A 24,954-nucleotide genomic window follows, 5' to 3' on the forward strand; every position below is an offset into this window, starting at 1 on the left:
CCTGATTCCTGCTTACAAGCAAAAACTAAAGCAGGAAGTACCAGTGACTCGCTCAATAAGGAAGTGGTCAGATGACACAGATGCTAAACTACATGACTGTTTTGCTTGCACAAACTGGAATATGTTCCGGGTACACCACGTTAGTCACTGACTTCATCAATAAGTGCATCTATGACGTCGTCTCCACAGTGACCGTACGTACATATCCCAACCAGAAGTCATGGATAACAGGCAACATCCACACTGAGCAAAAGGGTAAAGCTGCCACTTTCAAGGAGTGGGTCTCTAACCCGGACGCTTATAAGAAATCCCGCTATGCCCTCAGACAAACCATCAAGCAAGACTAAGATGGAATCGTACTACACCGGTTCCGATGCTCGTTGGATGTGGCAGGGCTTGCAAACTATAACGGACTGCAAAGGGAAGCATAGCCGTGAGCTGGCCAGTGACAAGCCTACCAGATGAGCTAAATAACTTCTATGCTTGCATCGAAGCAAGCAACACTGAAGCATCCATGAGCTGTTCCGGACGACTGTGTAATCACGCTCTCCGTGGCCGATGTGAGTAAGACCTTTAAACAGGTCAACATTCACAAGGCCGCAGGGCCTGATGGATTACCAGGACGTGTACTGACGTGTGTCTTCACTGACACTGACATTTTCAACCTGTCCCTGACCGAGTCTGTAATACCAACATGTTTCAAGCAGAACACCATAGTCCCTGTGCCCAAGAACACCAAGGGAACCTGCCTAAATGACTACCGACGCGTAGCACTCATTTCTTTAGCCATGTTGTGCTTTGAAAGGCTGGTCATGGCTCACATCAACACCATCATCCCAGAAACCCTAGACCCACTCCAATTTGCATACCACCCCAACAGATCCACAGATGATGCAATTTCTATTGCACTCCACACTGCCCTTCCCACCTGGACAAAAGGAACACCTACGTGAGAATGCTATTCATTGACTACAGCTCAGCGTTCAACACCATAGTGCCCTTAAAGCTCATCACTAAGCTAAGGACCCTTGGACTAGACACCTCCCTTTGCAAATGGATCCTGGTCTTCCTGACGGGCTGCCCCCAGGTGGTAAAGGTAGGTAACAACACATCGCCACTCTGATCCTCAAAATGGGGCCCCTCAGGGGTGCATGCTCAGTCCCCTCCTATATTCCCTGTTCACCCATGACTGCATGGCCAAGCACGACTCCAACACCATCATTAAGTTTGCCGACGACACAACAATGATAGGACTGATCACTGACAACGAGGAGACAGCCTATAGAGAGGAGGTCAGAGACCTGGCAGTGTGGTGTCAGGATAACATTCTCTCAATGTGATCAAGACAAAGGAGCTGATTGTGGACTACAGGAAAAGGTGGGCCAAACAGGCCCCTATTAACATCGACGTGGCTGTAGTGGAGCGGGTTGAGAGTTTCAAGTTCCTTGGTGTCCAAATCACCAACAAACTATCGAGGTCCAAACACACCAAGACAGTCTTGAAGAGGGCACGACAATGCCTAATTCCCCTCAGGAGACTGAAAAGATTTGGCACGTGTCCCTAGATCCTCAAAAAGTTCTACAGCTGCGCTATCGAGAGCAGTTGCATCACCACCTGGTATGGCAACTGCTCGGCCTCCGACCGCAAGGCACTACAGAGGGTAGTGCATACCGCAAAGTACATCATGGGGCCATGCTTCCTGCTATCCAGGACCACTATACCAGGCGGTGTCAGAGGAAGGCCCTAAAAATTGCCAAAGACTCCAACCACCCCAGTTATTGACTGTTCTCTTTGCTACCGCACGGCAAGCGGTACCGGAGTGCCAAGTCTAGGTCCAAAAGGGTTCTTACCAGCTTTTACCCCAATGCAATAAGACTCCAGAACAGCTAATCAAATGGCTACCTGGACTATTTGCATTGTCACCCCCCCATTTTTACGTTGCCGCTACTCTCTGTTTATTACCCATGCACATACTCAGTCACTTTACATGTACCTATTACCTCAACTAACCTGTGCCCCCGCACATTGACTCTGTACCAGTACCCCTGTATGTAGCCTCCCTACTGTTATTTTGTTGTTGCTCCTTAATTATTTGTTATTTCAGTTATTTATTTATTAATTATTTTTTTACTTGTTGATTTTAGTAAGTACTTTCTTGACACTTATTTTTCTTAAAACTGCATTGTTTGTTAAGGGCTTGTAAGTTGCTATTTCACTGTAAAATCTACACCTGTTGTATTTGGCGCATGTGACAAATACAATTTGATTTGTTTATCAGAAACCTAGAGTGCAAATACTGAACATTTATAGAACAGAATAGAATAACACCTCAGTCTCCCACATCTGAAGTCACTCATAAAATCTGTCCAATAACAGAGTGGCTAAAGCTAACTTGTTGTATTACTGTTATTGCTCTGTGAGTCTGTATAAACCCAGTCCACTGTTGCCTCCCTCGAGTCATAAATTATGACTCATAATGATATGGGCTTTGTAAAGGAGAATGGGAGAAGATATTTTCACACGGGTAGTGCTGTTCAGGAGAACCCAAGTCAGGTATTTGCTGACATAGAATGTTGAAGTAGAATGTGGCCCCTATTAACATCTAATCTGTTTCAGGGTGCATTCCAAATGTCACCCTATGCCTTTAGTGCACTACTTTTGACCAGGACCCATAAGGCTGTGGTCAGAAGTAGTGCACTACACTGAGTGTACCACACATGAGGAACTCAACAGTTTCCCCTTTGAATCATGAATGGTCCACCACCCAATGGACATCCAGCCAACTTGACACAACTGTGGGAAGTAGAGGTCGACTGATTATTATTATTATTATTTTTAGCGCCGATACCGATTATTGGAGGACCAAAAAAAGCCAATACCAATTAATTTGCCGATTTAAAAAAAAAAACATTTGTAATAATGACAATTACAACAATACTGAATGAACACTTACAGTGCCTTGCGAAAGTATTCGGCACCCTTGAACTTTGCGACCTTTTGCCACATTTCAGGCTTCAAACATAAAGATATAAAACTGTATTTTTTTGTGAAGAATCAACAACAAGTGGGACAATCATGAAGTGGAACGACATTTATTGGATATTTCTAACTTTTTTAACAAATCAAAAACTGAAAAATTGGGCGTGCAAAATTATTCAGCCCCTTTACTTTCAGTGCAGCAAACTCTCTCCAGAAGTTCAGTGAGGATCTCTGAATGATCCAATGTTGACCTAAATGACTAATGATGATAAATACAATCCACCTGTGTGTAATCAAGTCTCCGTATAAATGCACCTGCACTGTGATAGTCTCAGAGGTCCGTTAAAAGCGCAGAGAGCATCATGAAAAACAAGGAACACACCAGGCAGGTCCGAGATACTGTTGTGAAGAAGTTTAAAGCCGGATTTGGATACAAAAAGATTTCCCAAGCTTTAAACATCCCAAGGAGCACTGTGCAAGCGATAATATTGAAATGGAAGGAGTATCAGACCACTGCAAATCTACCAAGACCTGGCCGTCCCTCTAAACTTTCAGCTCATACAAGGAGAAGACTGATCAGAGATGCAGCCAAGAGGCCCATGATCACTCTGGATGAACTGCAGAGATCTACAGCTGAGGTGGGAGACTCTGTCCATAGGACAACAATCAGTCGTATATTGCACAAATCTGGCCTTTATGGAAGAGTGGCAAGAAGAAAGCCATTTCTTAAAGATATCCATAAAAAGTGTTGTTTAAAGTTTGCCACAAGCCACCTGGGAGACACACCAAACATGTGGAAGAAGGTGCTCTGGTCAGATTAAACCAAAATTTAACTTTTTGGCAACAATGCAAAACATTATGTTTGGCGTAAAAGCAACACAGCTCATCACCCTTCAAATCAAATCAAATCAAATTTTATTTGTCACATACACATGGTTAGCAGATGTTAATGCGAGTGTAGCGAAATGCTTGTGCTTCTAGTTCCGACAATGCAGTGATAACCAACAAGTAATCTAACTAACAATTCCAAAACTACTGTCTTATACACAGTGTAAGGGGATAAGGAATATGTACATAAGGATATATGAATGAGTGATGGTACAGAGCAGCATACAGTAGATGGTATCGAGTACAGTATATACATATGAGATGAGTATGTAGACAAAGTAAACAAAGTGGCATAGTTAAAGTGGCTAGTGACATAAGAATGCAGTCGATGATCTAGAGTACAGTATATACATATGCATATGAGATGAATAATGTAGGGTAAGTAACATTATATAAGGTAGCATTGTTTAAAGTGGCTAGTGATATATTTACATCATTTCCCATCAATTCCCATTATTAAAGTGGCTGGAGTTGGGTCAGTGTCAATGACAGTGTGTTGGCAGCAGCCACTCAATGTTAGTGATTGCTGTTTAACAGTCTGATGGCCTTGAGATAGAAGCTGTTTTCAGTCTCTCGGTCCCAGCTTTGATGCACCTGTACTGACCTCGCCTTCTGGATGATAGCGGGGTGAACAGGCAGTGGTTCGGGTGGTTGATGTCCTTGATGATCTTTATGGCCTTCCTGTAACATCGGGTGGTGTAGGTGTCCTGGAGGGCAGGTAGTTTGCCCCCGGTGATGCGTTGTGCAGACCTCACTACCCTCTGGAGAGCCTTACGGTTGAGGGCGGAGCAGTTGCCGTACCAGGCGGTGATACAGCCCGCCAGGATGCTCTCGATTGTGCATCTGTAGAAGTTTGTGAGTGCTTTTGGTGACAAGCCGAATTTCTTCAGCCTCCTGAGGTTGAAGAGGCGCTGCTGCGCCTTCTTCACGACGCTGTCAGTGTGAGTGGACCAATTCAGTTTGTCTGTGATGTGTATGCCGAGGAACTTAACACACCATCCCCACTGTCAAACATGTTGGTGGCAGCATCATGGTTTGGGCCTGCTTTTCTTCAGCAGGGACAGGGAAGATGGTTAAAATTGATGGGAAGATGGATGGAGCCAAATACAGGACCATTCTGGAAGAAAACCTGATGGAGTCTGCAAAAGACCTGAGACTGGGATGGAGATTTGTCTTCCAACAAGACAATGATCCAAAACATAAAGCAAAATCTACAATGGAATGGTTCAAAAATAAACATATCCAGGTGTTAGAATGGCCAAGTCAAAGTCCAGACCTGAATCCAATCGAGAATCTGTGGAAAGAACTGAAAACTGCTGTTCACAAATGCTCTCCATCCAACCTCACTGAGCTCGAGCTGTTTTGCAAGGAGGAACGGGAAAATATTTCAGTCTCTCGATGTGCAAAACTGATAGAGACATACCCCAAGCGACTTACAGCTGTAATCGCAGCAAAAGGTGGCGCTACAAAGTATTAACTTAAGGGGGCTGAATAATCGTTTTTTGATTTGTTAAAAAAGTTTGAAATATCCAATAAATGTCGTTCCACTTCATGATTGTGTCCCACTTGTTGTTGATTCTTCACAAAAAAATACAGTTTTATATCTTTGTTTGAAGCCTGAAATGTGGCAAAAGGTCACAAAGTTCAAGGGGGCAGAAAACTTTCGCAAGGCACTGTATTTTAACTTAATATAACACATCAATACACTCAATTTAGACTAAAATAAATAATGAAACATTTTTAAATAATGAAAAAAAAGTGTTGGAGAAGAAAGTAAGAGTGCAATATGTGCCATGTAAGAAAGCTAATGTTTAAGTTCCTTGCTCAGAACATGAGAACATGTGAAAGCTGGTGGTTCCTTTTAACATGAGTCTTCAATATTCCCAGGTAAGAAGTTTTAGGTTGTAGTTATTATAGGAATTATAGGACCATTTCTCTCTAAACCATTTGTATTTCATATACCTTTGACTATTGGATTTTCTTATAGGCACTTTAGTATTGCCAGTGTAACAGTATAGCTTCCGTCCCTCTCCTCGCTCCTACCTGGGCTCGAACCAGGAACACATCGACAACAGCCACCCTCGAAGCATCGTAACCCATCACTCCACAAAAGCCACGGCCCTTGCAGAGCAAGGGGAACAACTACTCCAAGTCTCAGAGTGAGTGACGTCACCGATTGAAACGCTATTAGCGCGCACCCCGCTAACTAGCTAGCCATTTCACGTTACACCAGCCTAATCTCGGGAGTTGATAGGCTTGAAGTCAAAAACAGCTCAATGCTTGGAGCACAGCGAAGAGCTGCTGGCAAAACGCACTAAAGTGCTGTTTGAATGAATGCTTACGAGCCTGCTGGTGCCTACCGTCGCTCAGTCACACTGCTCTATCAAATCATAGACTTAATTATAACATAATAACACACAGAAATACGAGCCTTAGGTTGTTAATATGGTCGAATCCGGAAACTATCATTTCGAAAACAAAACGTTTATTCTTTCAGTGAAATACGGAACCGTTCTGTATTTTATCTAACGGGTGGCATCCATAAGTCTAAATATTGCTGTTACATTACACAACCTTCAATGTTATGTCATAATTACGTAAAATTCTGGAAAATTTGTTCGCAATGAGCCAGGCGGCCCAAACTGTTGCATATACCCTGACTCTGCGGGCAATGAACGCAAGAGAAGTGACACAATTTCACCTGGTTAATATTGCCTGCTAACCTGGATTTCTTTTAGCTAAATATGCAGATTTAAAAATATATACTTCTGTGTATTGATTTTAAAAAAGGCATTGATGTTTATGGTTAGGTACATGTTGGAGCAACGACAGTCCTTTTTCGCAAAATGCGCACAGCATCGATTAGATGCAACGCAGGACATGCTAGATAAACTAGTAATATCATCAACCATGGGTAGTTATAATTAGTGATTATGATTGATTGATTGTTTTTTTATAAAATAAGTTTAATGCTAGCTAGCAACTTACCTTGGCTTCTTACTGCATTTGCGTAACAGGCAGGCTCCTCGTGAGGCAGGTGGTTAGAGTGTTGTACTAGTTAACCGAAAGGTTGCAAGATTGAATCCCTGAGCTGACAAGGTAAAAATCTGTCGTTCTGCCCCTGAACAAGGCAGTTTACCCACCGTTCCTAGGCCATCATTGAAAATAAGAATTTGTTCTTAACTGTCTTGCCTAGTTAAATAAAGGTGTAAAAAAATGTTTTTTTTTAAACCGGCAAAATCGGCATTTAAAATACAGATTTCCGATTGTTATGAAAACTTGAAATCGGCCCTAATTATTCGGCCATTCCGATTAATCGGTCAACTTTTAGTGGGAAGCATTGGAGTCAACGTGGGCCAGCATACCTGTAGAACGCTTTCGACACCTTGTAGTCCATGTCCTGACAAATTGAGTCTGTTCTGAGGGCAAAATAGGGTGCAGCTCAATATTAGGAAAGTGTTCCTAATGTTTTGTTACACTCAGTGTATATAGGGAATAGGATTTGCATTTTTGGGTGCAGTTTAGGTCATGCACTGTTACAGCTGGTTGGACTAATCTAGAGTGTTGATGAGGTTGGAGGCAGATGAAGGCCTCATCCCTCTTGCTATTGGATGGCTTCCAAGGACTCTGACCTGCTTCAAGGGGAGAGTCAGGGTTTGACTCATCTGGCCTGGAGATGCTTAAGGACCGAGAGAGGTGGTGTCGAGCTGTGATTAATAAGGCATGGTGACAGGAATCCGGTTGACTGGTGGTTCCATTCTCGGAACCATCAGTCAATCAGAATGACAAATCTCTGTAGAGATGCTGATTGAATCCATCTCCCAAACCCCCAAAGTCCACAAATCACTTTAGGACGAAATCAACAGAGAGCAAAATAATCCATCAACATCTACTGTAGGAAGAGCATTGGAGAGGTATAGCTAGATGCAGTCTGAACTGAAATGTTCATTTTCAGTTTGCAATTGAGGGTAGGAATCAGATACTGACAACATATCCACTTGTTACTCATTTGTGAAGTGCGCAAACAAACATATGAGAAGAGGAGAGTCAGTGGTACAAGATACAGTCAAGCATCCAGCATTTAAGGCTGCTGTACTTTGCTGGAGGGAACTTTACACATGGTTTCCTCTAATAGTGTGATGTGCATATTATTAAAGTTCTCTCGTGATTTACTCAGGTGTTTGACAAGACTCAACAAAGTTATGAGAACTCTGCTCTAAAGACATGTCTAATTATGAGTAATTACTGAATAATAACACAAACATTACCATCAACACAATAAGTACTAGTAGTAAAAGATGGCGCCGAAGAACATGGCAGACGTTTTACATTCTCCCAACCAATTGTGCAATTTTGTAATTTTTTTTGCGTTTTGTCTAACTTCTTTTTTTACTTATTGTGTACATAATGTAGCTGCTGCTAGTCTCTTATGACTGAAAATAACTTCTGGACATCAGAAAAGCGATTACTCACCGTGGACGGGAAGAAACTTTTTCCTTTAACGAGTCCGACGAGAATCATATCCTGCTTTCACTGGAACAGGCCCAGATCCACGCCTTTTGCGTGAAGAAAAGACGCCGGAAAGTGGACGCAGATCAGGGATCCATCTGAGAATCCGGAGGAGAGCAAGTAAACTCCCAATGCCTTCCATTCTCCTTGCTAACGTGCAATTGTTAGAAAATAAAATTGATGACATACTATTAAGATTATCTTACCAACGGGACATTAAAAACTAACATCTTATGTTTCACCGAGACGTGGCTGAACGAAGAAACGGACCATATAGAGCTGGCGGGATTTTCCATGCACCGGCAGAACAGAGACGCTACCTCTGGTAAGACGAGGAGTGGGGGTGTGTTTCTTTTTGTCAATAACAGCTGGTGCGCGATGTCTAATATTAAAGACGTCTCGAAGTATTGCTCGCCTGAGGTAGAGTACCTTATGATAAGCTGTCGACCACACTATCTACCAAGAGAGTTCTCATCCGTATTATTCATGGCTGTCTATTTACCACCACAAAGCGAAGCTAGCACTAAGACCGCTTTCAACCAACTCTAAGGCCATAAGCAAAGAAGAAAATGCTCACCCAGAAGCGGCGCTCCTAGTGGCCGGGGACTTTAATGCAGGAAAACTTAAATCACTAAATCATAATTTGAATACATTCTTCTTTATTTACGAAGAACACTAAACAAACTAACAAAATAACAAAACAAATGTGAAGCTAATAATAACGAGTGCTGACATGCAACTACACATAGACAATAACCCACAAAACCAAAATGGAAAATGGCAACCTAAATAGGATCCCCAATCAGAGACAACGATAAACAGCTGTCTCTGATTGGGAAAAAATTCAGGCCACCATAGACCTACATTTACCTAGACAATACCAAAACCCCATAGATATACAAAAAACCCTAGACAGGACAAAAACACACATACCAGCCTCGTCACAACCTGACCTAACCAAAATAATAAAGAAAACAAAGATAACTAAGATCAGGGTGTGACACACCCTCCATTTGGCAAATCTGGCCACAATTCTATCCTCCTGATTCCTGCTTACAAGCAAAAACTTAAGCAGGAAATACCAGTGACTTGCTCAATACGGAAGTGGTCAGATGATGCGGATGCGACACTACAGGACTCTTTTGCTAGCGCAGACTGGAATATGTTCCGGGATTCATCCAATGGCATTCATCATATGTTCCGGGATTCATCCAGCTTCATCAATAAGTGCATCAATGACGTCGTCCCCACAGTGACTGTACGTACATATCCCAACCAGAAGCCATGGATTACAGGCAACATCCGCATCGAGCTAAAGGCTAGAGCTGCTTTCAAGGAGCGGAAAACTAATCCGGATGCTTATAAGAAATCACGCTATGCCCTCAGACAAACCATCAAACAAGAAAAGTGTCAATACAGGATTAAGATTGAATCATACTACCCCGGCTCTGACGCTCGTCGGAGGTGGCAGGGCTTGAAAGCTATTACTGGACTACAAAGGGAAACCAAGACGCGAGCTGCCCAGTGACGCGAGCCTACCAGACGAGCTAAATGCCTTTTATGCTCGCTTCGAGTCAAGCAGCACTGAAGCATGCATATGAGAGCACCAGCTGTTCTGGATGACTGTGTGATAACGCTCTCGGTAGCCGATGTGAACAAAACCTTTAAACAGGTCAACATTCACAAAGCCGCTGGGCCAGACGGATTACCGGAACGCGTACTCAAAGCATGCACGGACCAACTGGCAAGTGTCTTCACTGACATTTTCAAACTCTTCCTGACCGAGTCTGTAATACCTACATGTTTCAAGCAGACCACCATGGTCCCTGTGCCCAAGGAAGCGGAGGTAACCTGCCTAAATGATTGCTGCCCCGTGGCACTCACGTCAGTAGCCATGAAGTGCTTTGAAAGGCTGGTCATGGCTCACATCAACAGCATCCTCCTGGACACCCTAGACCAACTCCAATTTGCATACCGCCACAACAGATCCACAGATCCACAGATCCAATCGCACTCCACACTGCCCTTTCTCACCTGGACAAAAGGACACCTATGTGAGAATGCTGTTCATCAACTACAGCTCAGCATTCAACGCCACATTGCCCACGAAGCTCATCACTAAGCTAAGGACTCTGGGACTAAACACCTCCCTCTGAAACTAGATCCTGTACTTCCTGAAGGGCCGCCCCCAGGTGGTTAGAGTAGGCAACGACACATCTGCCACGCTGACCCTTAACACTGGGGCCCGCCAAGGGTGTGTACTTAGTCCCCTCCTGTATTCCCTGTTCACCCACGACTACGTGGCCAAACACGACTCCAACACTATCATTAAGTTTGCTGACGACACAACAGTGGTAGGCCTGATCACCGACAACAATGAGACGGCCTATAGAGAGGAGGTCAGAGAACTGGCAGTGTGGTGCCAGGACAACAACCTCTCCCTCAATGTGATTAAGACAAAGTAGCTGATCGTGGACTAAAGGAAAAGGCCAAACAGGCCCCCATTAACATCGACGGGCTGTAGTGGAGCAGGTCGAGAGTTTCAAGTTCCTTGGTGTCCACATCACCAACGAACTATCATGGTCGAAACATACCCAGACAGTCGTGAAGAGGGCACGACAAAACCTTTTCCCCCTCAGGAGACTGAAAAGATTTGTCATGGGTCCCCAGATCCTCAAAAGGTTCTACATCTGCACCATCGAGAGCATCCTGTCATGTTGCATCACCGCCTGGTATGGTAACTGCTCGGCATCTGACCGTAAGGCGCTACAGAGGGTAGTGCGAACGGCCCAGTACATCACTGGGGCCAAGCTTTCTGCCATCCAGGACCTATGTAATAGGCAGTGTCAGAGGAAAGCCCATAAAATTGTCAGACTCCAGTCACCCAAGTTATAGACTTTTTTCTCTGCTAGCGCACAGCAAGCTGTACTGGAGCGCCAAGTCTAGGACCAAAAGGCTCCTACAGCTTCTACCCCCAAGCCATTAGACCGTAAACTACTGCTGCTCGCTGTTTGTTTGTTACCTATGCATAGTCACTTCACCCCCACCTACTTGTACAGATTACCTCAACTAGCCTGTTCCACTGCACACTGACTCGGTACCAGTGCCCCCTGTATATAGCCTCATTATTGTTATTGTGTTACTTTTTATTATTACTTTTTATTTTAGCCGACTTGGTAAATATTTTCTTCTTCTTGAACTGCACTGTTGGTTACGAGCTTGTAAGTAAGCATTTCACGGTAAAGTCTACACTTGTTGTTTTCAGCGGATGTAGCAAATAAAGTTTGATTTGATTAGTAAGACAACAGCAATAAGTACAGGTGTAGTTTACAACTGTCATTGCAGTAGTGTATTGTATTTAGGCAGGGTGGCCCTCTGTTTCTGCTCTCTTGCCAACTGCTTATGGAATTGCCAATGGAGTTGACAAAAGCACAAACAGATCTGGGACCAGGCTATCAATAATATAATAGGCTGTAGTAACAATACTTCAATACTCCAATGCTGTAGCACAGTACCAGGGGTTAGTAATACAGTAGTAGCAGTAGCCTTAGTAACAGGCTTATTTGGGTCCCATGTCATTTGCCTGACAGTATAACTTGTACCCACATTAGTTCCAGCTGTGCAGAGTACTTAGCAGTATCCCTGGACAGATGTAATGAGCTGAGGGATAATAGTTTCTGCCCCAATAAATACCCAGAAATTAGAGTATGTTATTTGCTCCTCTGCTGCATCAAAGTTGGTATCGAGAGACAGCATCAATCTCCAGGCCATCAGACTGTTAAATAGCCATAACTAGCCAGCTACCACCCGAGTTACTGCCCTATATACTTAGACATGGAATCACTGGTCACTTTAATAATGGAACACTAGTCACTTTAATAATGGTTACGTACTGATTTACTCATCTCATATGTACATACTGTATTATAGTCTACTCTATTTTAGTCAATGCCACTCCGACATTGCACGTCCTAATATTAATATATTTCTTAATTTCATAATTTTACTTTTAGATTTGTGTATATTGTTGTGAATTGTTAGATACTACTGCACTGTTGGAGCTGGGAACACAAGCATTTCACTACACCTGCAATAGCATCTGCAAAATATGTGTATGTGACCAATAAAACGTGATTTGATTTGCTCTGACATCATGCTCTACTTCTCCTCTATTCTCTTTCTCTTGGTCCCTCATTCCTTTTCCACATGACACTTATGGCGTCACTTGCGGCTGTGTTCCATTCCTCTGTATCATATCATGTTCACCTCAGCCTGTTGTTTTTCTTTTAGAAGGTGAGCCCCGGCACACTCTCTCTCTCTTTTTCTTTCTCCTTCTCTCTATCTCTCTCCCTCACTCTCTCTCTCTCTTGATCGCTCTTTTTTGCCCCCTCTCTCTCCACGGTTCTCTTTTAGAGGCAGAAGGGGTCCTACCTTTTCCATTCTGCATCCGACCGTATCTAGACCTAACATAAGAAACACACCTGTGCACTTACTGGGCTCCCTGTAGTTTACTAATACCCCGTGTTCACTAGCAAGCAGTGCTGCGCAGTGAAACACTGCTTCCCATTCAGTTTCAATGGAAGGAAAGAGGTGAGAAGCGGAGAGGGACCTTTGGGCGGCGTGAAGATGGTGTGGGAGACGGTGAAAAAATTAAACTTTTCTCAACTTTATGCAAATCACCAGCAGCGACAGGTTACCATGATGAATTTGACTCTATGCGACCTAAGACTGAAGACGTTCTTCAGCAAAAATGGCTGGTAAAAATACTAGGTTGAAAGCAAATGTAATTGATTATAACATCATAGCGAGTCATGCAAAAAATATACAGTTGAGAGGAATATGTTAGTTAATGTAGAGACAAACGATTATGCATATTTCTTTGTCATAAAGTTCATTTACGACAATTGCGATTTAGCAAGCTAGCTGACTAGCTAACATTAACCAGCTAGCTGGCTAGCTTTAGGGGTGAGTATGAAATTGTAATTTTGGTTGTTTAATGTTTTAGGGACTCCTGAAACAGGCAAACTAGGCTGTCGTCATAAGGAAGACATCCTCCTCCCTTATGTGGTAGCCTTCCTGCAGGCTCATCCTGACATGACCCTCCAGCTTTACAATGCCACCAGCCATACTGCTCATTCTGTGCGTGATATCTTGTAAGACAGGAATGTCAGTGTTCTGCCATGGTCAGTGAAGAGCCCGTATCTCAATCCCATTGAGCATGTCTGGGACCTGTTGGATCGGAGGGTGAGGTCTAGGGCCATTCCCCCCCAGAAATGTCCGGGAACTTGCAGGTGCCTTGGTGGAAGAGTGGGGTAACATGTCATAGCAAGAACTGGCACATCTGGTGCAGTCCACGAGGAGAAGTTGAACTACAGTACTTAATGCAGCTGGTGGCCACACCAGATACTGACTGTTATTTTTGACATTGTTCAGGGACAGATTATTCCATTTCTGTTAGTCACATGTCTGTGGAACTTGTTCAGTTTATGTCTCAGTTGTTGAATCTTGTTATGTTCATACAAATATTTACACATGTTAAGTTTGCTGAAAATAAATGTAGTTGCTGAGTTTATATTCACTGATCATGTACTTTACCTTGGCAAATAAAATGTGCAGTTTAGGTATGAATGTCTTTGAGATAATTTTTCAGTCATATCCAATACCAGGAGTATCAAATTCCAGTATTTGAATGATGCTGTGTCTGCATGTATGTATTACAATTATACACTTCAACAGTTTACCAATCTTGGTCCTAGGACATCAATGGTTACACATTGTAACTATGCAATAGACGGCAGGTAGCCTAGTGGTTAGAGCGTTGGTCCTGTAACCGAAAGGTTGCTGGATCGAATCCCCGAGCTGACAAGTTAAAAATCTGTTGTTCTACCCCTGAACAAGGTAGTTAACCCACTGTTCCCTGGTAGGCTGTCATTGTAAATAAGAATTTGTTCTTAGCTGACTTGCCTAGTTAAGTAAAGATTTGTAATTCATATACAGATATTTTTTTTAAACATCACTTCCTATACATCATGTAAAACCGGTTCATCTCAATATCTAATTTCCTTCCTCTGCATTGATCTGATAAACACAGATATTCCCTTCTGTTCTTACCACTTTCCCTTTCTGTCTTTTACACCCCTCGCCACCTCTTGTGCATTCAGATGTGCATTGAAGTACAGATTGAACTTGTATTTATAATATATGTATTTATAACTCTTGGATAATTAACTTCTTTCAATAAAGTATTTCACATTCTCTACTGGTTGAAATTATGTCACATTTGATGAAATACTATGTCATCAAATGGTGGCGAGAGGTGTAAAAGACAGAAAGGGAAAGTGGTAAGAACAGAGCAGCAGGGAAGGCAGCATATGATTAATGAATCACTGTGCTACCCTAATATTCTCTCAGTTCATCACAATTACATAGTGTTTCTAGTGGTGTCTCCTAACCAGCCTTGGGCTCCCAGTTAGCCCAAAAGTTATCTTAAGAGCGGGTGAGTTGGCGATGACGGGACTGGGGGTTGGCATCCTATCTCACATCAGAACATACCAGCAGACGAGAGACAGATGTAGCATGTTTAAGCCTTGTTTTTTTTTTATTCTAACACTCAGTCATCATAATCATCAGGAGGTGAAATGCAAAACTGACCTTGGATCATTAACTCTGGGACTACTACATCTCTAGCTGTATTTCAATGTAAAGCATTTTTAATAATACTTCCTGTTGACCAGGCCAAGCGACCTCTCACCTCTGATCATGCTGTACCCTCTATGTAGCCAGTTCAGATGCGGGAGGGGTTCACCAATACAGCTGATATAACCGAGAGGATTTAGGGAGAAGGAGAGAGAAGGATGAAGTGAAGGAGAAAATGTAGACATTTATTGAGAAAATAAGGTAGTTAAAGAGACAGTGTTGACTACGTAAAGCCAACTGACATTTACTCCTGAGGTGCTGACCTTTCCCCCCTAGACAACCACTGTGACTATTATTATTTGATCCTGTTGGTCATCTATGAACGTTTGAACATCTTGGCCATGTTCTGTTATAATCTCTACCCGGCACAGCCAGAAGAGGACTGGCCACCCCTCATAGCCTGGTTCCTCTCTAGGTTTCTTCCTAGGTTATAGCCTTTCTAGAGAGTTTTTCCGAGCCACCATGCTTCTACACCTGCAGTACTTGCTGTTTGGGGTTTTAGGCTGGGTTTCTGTACAGCAATTTGAGATATTAGCTGATGTAAGAAGGACTTTATAAATAAATAAATCTGATTTGATTTGAGTGTCCAACAGGAATCTGTGTGTGGCCTCACCTGGTGTCCACACTAAGTGGCTGCAGAGTACTTTATGCCGAAAAAGATGCAGACACATGAGGACAAACAATATAGCGTAGTTAAAGAAATAATGAAGTGTCTTACTATTCTCCATGGTTGGCCTTCTTGCCTATTCTTTGAAGGAGCCACCATTATACACCTGCACCTGCTTACTGCACAACACAATCCATCAATCAGATTGATACATGAGTGTGTAGGTGTGGGTTATAGAGTGTTCTACATTTTTTCAATATGGGTGACTTAAATAATCTTGTTTTGTTTTTGTACAGACATCACACCCTTGCACTGTTCTATGAAGGGAGTAGTACACAGCGTTGTACCAGATCTTCAGTTTCTTGACAATTGCTCGCATGGGATAGCTTTCATTTCTCAGAAGAATAGACTGACGAGTTTCAGAAGAAAGTTCTTTGTTTCTGGCCATTTTGAGCCTGTAATCGAACCCACAAATGCTGATGCTCCAGATACTCAACTGGTCTAAAGAATGCCAGCTGTATTGCTTCTTTTATCAGCACAACAGTTTTCAGCTGTGTTAACATAATTGCAAAAGGGTTCTTTAATGATCAAGTAGCCTTTTAAAATGCTAAACTTGGATTAGCTAACACAACGTTAGCTACAATAGTCATTTACATAGTCCAGTTGCAATAGTAATTTACAATGTCTACACTGTATTTCTGATCAATTTTCTGATCAATTTTCTGTTATTTTAATGGAGAAAAAATGTACTTTTCTTTCAAAAACAAGGACATTTCTAAGTGACCCCAAACTTTTGAATGGTAATGTAATTGTCCATGACTGCAGCTTGACGGGTCAAGAGTGAGTAAAGATGGTCCCGGGGAGGGTTGTAGCTAGGTAGGAGTTCTGTGGCGAACCCCAACCTGCAGTAGAATGGGTTTGGTCTGATATTCCACCTGGCTGGAGCCAAGGGGGCATCCATCGAGGGCTTGAATCTGCAGAGGGATAGGACATTTCACGCAGGGGATTTGTAATTCTCTGGTGAAGTCTCGATCAAATAAATCATCTGAGGCCCCGGAGTCCACAAAGGCTTGAATCTCGTGCTGATGGTTGTCCCAGTGGAGGTTTGCGGGTAGTGACAGACGGTGACTGGGTAGCCGGGGGTTAACTGCACAGCCCGTCATGGTCTCTCCTTGTCCTGGCAAGCCCTGGCAATTCCCGTCAGCTCTGGGCATGTAGTACGGAGATGGCTGAGACCACCTTTCACCCTCCTGTGGGCTCAGACTGGTGCGTCCCAGCTGCATGGGCTCCTCAATGCTGGGTTTGCGGGGCTTGGGGTGTTCAGGAAACCAGGATACATACTGGAGTGGTGTCAAAAAAGCGCTGTCAGGGGCCTCCCGGGTGGCGCAGTGGTTAAGGGCGCTGTACTGTAGCACCAGCTGTGCCATCAGAGTCCCTGGGTTCGCGCCCAGGCTCTGTCGTAACCGGCCGTGACCGGGAGGTCCGTGGGGCGACGCACAATTGGCCTAGCGTCGCCCGGGTTAGGGAGGGCTTGGTCGGTAGGATCCTTTTCTCATCGCGCACCAGCGACTCCTGTGGTGGGCTGGGCGCAGTGTGCGCTAGCCAAGGTGGCCATTGGTGCGGCTGGCTTCCGGGTTGGATGCGCACTGTGTTAAGGAGCAGTGCGGCTCGGTTGGGTTGTGTATCGGAGGACGCATGACTTTCAACCTTCGTCTCTCCCGAGCCCGTACGGGAGTTGTAGCGATGAGACAAGATAGTAGCTACTACAACAATTGGATACCACGAAATTGGGGAGAAAAAGGGGTAAAATTCAACAAAAAAGAAAAAAAACGCTGTCTCATGCGTTCTTGGAGGCAGTTGTTGATCCTGATTGCCAGCATTATAAGGGACTCCCGGTCCTCTCCCAGTTAATCCTTTATGGAGTTACACAAACCCTGGTGCATCGAGAGTGCAGAACTCAATGGCGAAGTCAGCCACTGGTCTGGCCACTTGGCGGATATTGAACAGTCGGCTGGCTGGGTGGTCAAAGACTTGTCGCAGTGAAGGCTAATAATGAGCTGCAGGATGGTGGCTACTGTTTCCCGCAACAGGGCCTTGCCCGAGGGTAGAGAGATGATATAGGTGATCATGGCCCAATCGGTGTGGAATGAGGACTGTAGCTCGAACACCAGAGAACACGGAGTGAGGAAGCCCTTGCAACTTCCCAGGTGGCCGTCATACCGCTTGGGGCCTGGGATCTTGGGTTCCTGGTACAGGTTCCCTGGAGGAACTATGGAGACACCTGTAGCACTGGGCGATGAGACTTGGGCATTTACTCCTCCTGGGTTTAGGTTGGACTGTGGTTGGAGGGAGTCGGTAAGTGCCCGGAGGATCTCTGATATTTGGGAGAGTTGTTCTTGCTGCCGCACCAATAAGTCATCATGTTTGCGTGTTTCTGGCTTTCAGAGTCTTTTTGCATGTGTACACTATGTGTGAAGCAGTCTGTAGGCCTACAGTGGATTAATATACTTTAAAGGAATGATTGAAATCACTTTCTATCATGGGGAATAATACACTTGGCCGTTAGGACCTTGACAGATTTACAGTTCTGTAATAGACAGTGGAATCATTAGTTTTGGCCAGCAGTTTACCAGACAGGGCCAACCATCAGCTATACTTGAGTGAGTTCTGATTCAGTGTTGATGGGTGATTGAGAGGCCGGAGAGAGTATGGTGAGAGGAACAACAGAACAGCAGGGGTTTGATTGGAAGTATTAAGTACTTTCTGACTGTCTCACTGTTTCATTTTTCCCAGACAGGAATGAACTGTACTGTACACTGTGTTGTGTGTTGGACAGGCGAGTATTATGTGATGTTCTATACCTGCTTTTGACATCACACAAGGAGACGAGACACAAATCATAGGGCTAATGCTGGTCACGTGATTCAAGATGCTTTAGCTGAAGATACAAGAACAAAAAAAATGTGAACGTAAGAACACATAGAGTAGCAGAGGATGTTGGCATATCTTAGTCATTTCTTTCCAGTCATATTTTGATGCAAGTAGGAGGTTTGATATTTATAAGAAACTTGATTGTACAGTTCTTAGATTTCGTCTGTCATATTCTCTTTGGTGAAGTGGCCTAAAGGCTGGAGCCACCTGCTCCTCTTCAATAGTCACTGGTTACACACTGAGTAGGGCCCTCACTGTCACGCCTGCTCCCGCTCTTCCCCCCTAGTGCTTGAGGGTGCCAGGTTGCCCTGCATTACGCACTCCTGTCACCATCATTACACACACCTCTTTCCTTCGTCATGTGCACCAGCGATCATTTGGACTCACCTGGACTCAATCACCTGTGTTATTTCCTTCCCTATATCTCTCTGTCCCCAGCTCTATTCCCCAATTCCTCATTAATGTTCATATGTCATTTTGTTACCTGTTTCTGACACTGGTTCTGTCCTGTTCCATGTCTCTCTTATATTAAATGTTCCACTCCCCGTACCTGCTTCTCATCTCCAGCGTCGGTTCTTACACTCACAGGTTGGACACTCTCTCATCTGGATTTCGATATGTAACAAGAGTGATTTATAAACCATACTACACAAGAAACTGACTTTCTCAGTCCCACATACACAACATGCTGTACTCCTACTCAAACACATTCAGGAAGTTTAGTCTAAAATGGCCACAATCAATCATATGAAAATTAGATCCTACCAGACCATGACCAAATTGTTGGAATTTAGTTTTCATACAGTTTTTCATTAGTTCCATTAGCCTAATGGCTACTCTCAATCATCTACTGTTTATGTATGGGGGCTCCCTTCCTATTCATACGACATTCATCTCATGTGGGCCTTAAATTTGAAAACCAAGTTCAAATTGTCCAAAATGAAACAAATAATGACATTCACACCCTGTTTAGAGGACAGGTTCCTCTCTTGGTCATCAAATTCAAAAGAATTTCACCTTTCGATCTTCAGTTTCATTACACATCTCCTCTCTCTCCTTCCCAAGGTCCTCTCACTAGGCCCAGATGTCCTACCAGAGTACAAGCTCCAGACCCCCCGTATCCATAAATGGACCATCCTGCACTACAGCCCCTTCAAGGCAGTGTGGGACTGGGTCATCCTGCTCCTGGTCATCTACACAGCCATCTTCACACCCTACTCCGCGGCATTTCTCCTCAGTGACCAGGAGGAGGCAGCCATGCAGACCTGTGGTTACTGCTCTCCACTGAATGTGGTGGACCTCATCGTGGACATCATGTTCATCGTTGACATCGTCATCAACTTCAGGACGACATACGTAAACACCAACGACGAGGTGGTCAGCCAGTCGCAGCGGATTGCCGTGCACTACTTCAAAGGCTGGTTCCTCATAGACATGGTGGCGGCTATCCCCTTTGACCTGCTCATATACCGCTCTGGAGAAGAGGTGAGGAGACCTGGGTGGAGGGGTTTTTAATGCCCTAAAAGTATCATTGTTGTACCAAAGTGCTGCTACAAGCGTCTGTTTTAAGAGCCTGTGCAATATTTTCCCGTAAAAAAAAACATTTCTTTCTTCTTTCCTAAGTAAACTGACACATAGTGATTATAATCAAAAGAGCTTGGTTGTATGGCTGGGTGTTCTGCATGTGTGAATGACCTGTGTTGAACATATTTCTTACCTGTACCCTTTAAGACAACAACCCTGATTGGCCTGTTAAAGACTGCTCGGCTACTGCGATTGGTGCGTGTAGCTCGGAAGCTGGACAGATACTCTGAGTACGGAGCGGCCGTCCTCTTCCTCCTCATGTGCACCTTTGCCCTTATCGCTCATTGGCTGGCCTGCATCTGGTACGCAATTGGTAACGTGGAGCGTGCAGGAGCGGCCCGGATTGGCTGGTTGGACTCTCTGGGGGACCAGCTCGGAAAGCCCTACAATCAGACTGTACCAGGGTCAGGTCCCTCCATCAGGGACAAATATGTCACAGCACTCTACTTTACCTTCAGTAGTTTGACCAGCGTGGGCTTCGGGAACATCTCCCCTAATACCAACTCTGAGAAGATCTTCTCTATCTGTGTAATGCTCATCGGCTGTAAGTCCCAATTATAAGCCCTCAATACACAAATAAATATTGCTTAATGCACATGTTATGTTACTGTTAACACATGATTGGAAATTGTACATCACATGGATGGGGAATGTAAGTATTATGTGTATTGGACCTATTGGACAGCCACATCTCGTGTTTACTGTCCAAGGCAATTCTTCCCCAGGGGAGATTATGTCCATTTTATTGTATCTTATTTAATAATATAAAACACTACATTTTGATTACAGGCACAAAATCTTCATGTTTTTCTAGCATTATAATTTTACATGCTTATTTTTGGGGAATATGCTCAGTCCTCTCTATTCTCTCTGTGTGCCTATAGCTCTCATGTATGCCAGCATTTTTGGTAATGTGTCAGCCATCATCCAGCGGCTGTACTCCGGCACGGCTCGCTACCACACCCAGATGCTGCGGGTTCGAGAGTTCATCCGCTTCCACCAGATCCCCAACCCACTGAGGCAGCGGCTGGAGGAGTACTTCCAACATGCCTGGTCCTACACTAACGGCATTGATATGAATGCTGTGAGTCATAAACACACTTGTGCGAACACATGCACACACACACTGCTACTTGTTTTGGTTGAAATTTGTGGCGAAATGGACACATTTAAGTAGTAAAAAGGCAACACACAGTGGTCGACACAAAGACAAACCAGCTGATGTGTCTCCGCTCCTCTATGTTGTCCAGGTGCTGAAGGGCTTCCCAGAGTGCTTACAGGCTGATATCTGCCTGCACCTCAACCGCACCCTGCTACAGAACTGCAAGGCCTTCAAAGGCTCCACTAAGGGCTGCCTGCGGGCCCTGGCCATGAGGTTTAAGACCACCCATGCCCCGCCAGGCGACACCCTGGTCCATGCCGGTGACGTCATCTCAGCCCTCTACTTCATTTCCCGAGGCTCCATAGAGATCCTGAGAGGGGATGTGGTCGTGGCCATCCTGGGTAGGATATCATCTCAACTGCATTTCCATATGGCACAATAAAGATTTACTTGATTTTAATTGACTTGGCTTGCAGTGGCTTTCAACCTGTACCGTATATATATACTTGTACATATTGCTATTGTTATTTTACTACTGCTGTTTAATTATTTGTTACTTAAGTTATTTATTTTCAATGTTTTACTTAACACTTATTTACCTTAACTTCTAAAAGCATTGTTGGTTAAGGGCTTGTAAGTAAGCATTTCACTGTATTCGGCGCATGTGACAAATCATTTTTTATTTTATTTGATATATTGATGCGGAGGCTTTTATCACCGTCTCTCTCATCTCCTCCACTCCTTGAGATATGCCCTCATAGCCCTCCACAATGTTTAGTCGAACAGCCTCACCTGGTGGTTGCTATGGGTCACAAGAATATGTGAGCACATTCACTCAGAAACCTTGTAAATCGCTATAAATGAACACAGAAAAAGTAAATTAGATATGAATTATTAACACATTGTCTCTGAATATCCACAATATCAGAAGCACATATTGTATCCATAGATATGCTATCATCAATGTACCTTCTCCTGTGCATCCAGTAAACAATCTCTCCTTTCCCCCTGCAGGTAAGAATGACATCTTTGGAGAGCCCATTAACCTGTATGCCTGTCCAGGGAAGTGCAATGCAGACGTGAGGGCTCTGACCTACTGTGACCTCCATAAGATCCTCAGGGAGGACATGCTGGAGGTGCTAGATATGTATCCCGAGTTCTCTGACTACTTCTGGGGGAACCTGGAGATCACGTTCAACCTCCGGGATGTGAGTTGGCTTTTTGTTACAGAATTGTGTCTCTAATGCCTTGCTAGAAACATGTCATTCAGGGGAATTTACTGTCTCTTTATCTTAGAGTTTGATTGTTTGAATTTAAGTTATTTGACTCCATGAATCATTCTATAACTTCTCACTTTAATATTTTTTTTCAGGTTGCCACGGTAGCTGGTTCAATGAGCAGTGAGGACTCTGATCATTGTGGAGTCAGCTGTCGTATTCACAGACAAAAACTGTCCCTCAGTTGCAGCTCGGACAGAGGTGTGGTACCCTGTTAGTCAAGTACTCTGGGTAGCACACGGCTAGATTAGATAATTCTGTGTATTTCAGTTTGATTTTAGTAAACCCATTCAATTTGCATTAATCACACTTGCTTCAATTTGACAAGTCTGTTCTATCCACTCTATATGTGCGTTCCAAAGTGCACCCTATTCCCTGTATAGTGTATTACCCTATGGGCCCTGGTCAGAAGGACAAACCCTATTTCTGAATTCTATGCCTCTCCTCACAGAGGCAGAGGAAACCAATCCATCCCAGAGAAATGTCCGCAGGGCCAGAGGCCAGAGCTCCAGAGCACAGGGAGATGGGCAGAACACAGAGTCTCAGGGCCTGATGAGCTCAGCCTATTCTCCTTTCTACTCCAGTGAAGATGAGGAGTCAGTGTTAACCAGCCCTGTACAACCAACTTCACTAGTCGGGATCCCCCATAGCCAGACCACCAACATCAGCAGTGCGGTGGAGGATGAGATGAACCAGAAGACAGGCAATACCTGCAATCCTCTCTCAGCTAGACCATGTCTCCATCAGCACTATTTAAAAAAAAAAAACTTTGTCTCTGTGTTAGATCTGAGTGGTGTTATTTTTCTCAATTTGTTGCACCACAATAATAGCAGAGCATGCTGCTATTCATGCCAGTGCTGTTACAGGCTTTGTTTTTTCCATGTAATATTTCAAGGTTGGACGTTAGAATGTGGGGCGCATCGATTGGTGTCACCTCGTTAGTCAGTCTGTATTACACGTGTGATGTTTGGTCATCTCGTTAGAGGGATGCTATTTAAGAGTGGCTGGCCCAGTGCTCCAGTTGTCTTGAGAGACAACACATTTAGTTGGCACTACCTATTTCAGGTCTAGACAAACAATCCTTTATCTGATCTTCCCTGTTTTTGTTTTGCTCCACTTTTTTGGTCTGCTTCCTGTCTTTAATTTTGGTGTGGGTTTTTATTTTGTTTGCCTCTTCTTGGACAAATTGAATGGCCGCTCATGGTGGATGTCTTTTAGGTTCCAGTTGTTGTTGCTCGTCAACTTTCAGTGGACACCCCCATGAGTGTCTTTCAGAATCCCTCCTAAAACCCCACCTGTTTCGTTTTGGTTGTTAAAGTGATTTTTCTTTGTTGTGAGCGACTGAGTTTCTTGTGGGAACGTAACAGTATAGTATACTGTATGCTTCTGATAGATGCTATATGAGTTGGACTAGCTGTCTGTCTAACCTCCCTTGTTCTCCCCTGTATCAGGGGCTTTCTCAGGCGTCTCCAACATCTTCAGTTTCTGGGAGGAGAGCCGAGAACAGCAGCAGTATCAAGAGGTGACCTGCCACTGCCTGCCCTCCACTCCCCCTCCTCCCCCTCTCCACACTGTCCTGAGCAACATCAGCCGACGGCAGCGCAGCGAGCTGGAGAACAGGCTGGAACTGCTGCAGAGACAGCTCAACAGGTCGGAGAATGTTTGGTCAATGTTGTGTGAACCCTTGGGTTGTGTATTCTTGGGTGTATCCCAAATGGCACACTACTCCATATAGTTCACTACTTTTGACCAGGGCCCATAGTTTAGTGATTTGACCAGAGCCCTACAGTATGTAGGGAATAGGGATTCCATTTGGGTTGCAACCAATGACTTGCCGAACCTTTGGTGTTGGGAGGCTGTCTCCCTTTAACTGCGGGATAATGAGATGACCCAAATAACCATTTACTGTTGTGACCTATGCTACTTTAGCTGTGGTTGTAGTCTGACTATTCTACTGTGATCACTCAGGATGGAGTCACGGATGTCCACAGACATCGGGGCCATAATGCAGCTGCTCCAGAGACAGATGGTGCTGGTGCCCCCGGCCTACAGCACAGTGTCCTCTCCCCCTGAACCGTCCCCCTCCCTCACCCTGAGGCCTGCAGAGAGGCTGGTGCAGCCCGTCTCACCGCTGGACTCAGAGACCCTGGCCTCCCTCTCACAGGTACTGTATGTATACCACATATTGCAACGGGGCACACCATCCAAGCAAAGGTGCTTCTTGACTGATGGACACATCTTCCAAATGTTTGTATTTATACTGAACAAAAAATATAAATGCAACATGTAAAGTGTTGTTCCCTTGTTTCATGAGTTGAAATAAAAACTCCCAAACATTTTACATATGCATAAAAGCGTATTTCTCTCAAAGGGTGTATTTC

At 44.2% G+C, this 24,954-nt stretch overlaps 1 protein-coding gene across 1 annotated transcript in view; it reads left to right on the forward strand.

The window, feature by feature from the left end:
• Positions 1-24,954, forward strand: part of LOC115114849 (potassium voltage-gated channel subfamily H member 6-like) — a 70,858-nt gene that overhangs the window by 43,727 nt on the left and 2,177 nt on the right. The window contains exons 8-16 of the mRNA XM_065013447.1: positions 19,676-20,095; positions 20,342-20,738; positions 21,079-21,278; positions 21,445-21,697; positions 22,311-22,504; positions 22,669-22,779; positions 23,027-23,285; positions 24,019-24,223; positions 24,542-24,737. Coding sequence (XP_064869519.1) covers positions 19,676-20,095; positions 20,342-20,738; positions 21,079-21,278; positions 21,445-21,697; positions 22,311-22,504; positions 22,669-22,779; positions 23,027-23,285; positions 24,019-24,223; positions 24,542-24,737 — 2,235 coding nt within the window. The remainder of the gene's footprint in view (positions 1-19,675; positions 20,096-20,341; positions 20,739-21,078; positions 21,279-21,444; positions 21,698-22,310; positions 22,505-22,668; positions 22,780-23,026; positions 23,286-24,018; positions 24,224-24,541; positions 24,738-24,954) is intronic.

The sequence above is a fragment of the Oncorhynchus nerka genome, linkage group LG9b (assembly GCF_034236695.1).
Source record: "Oncorhynchus nerka isolate Pitt River linkage group LG9b, Oner_Uvic_2.0, whole genome shotgun sequence".
NCBI classification, from domain to species: Eukaryota; Metazoa; Chordata; class Actinopteri; order Salmoniformes; family Salmonidae; genus Oncorhynchus; species Oncorhynchus nerka.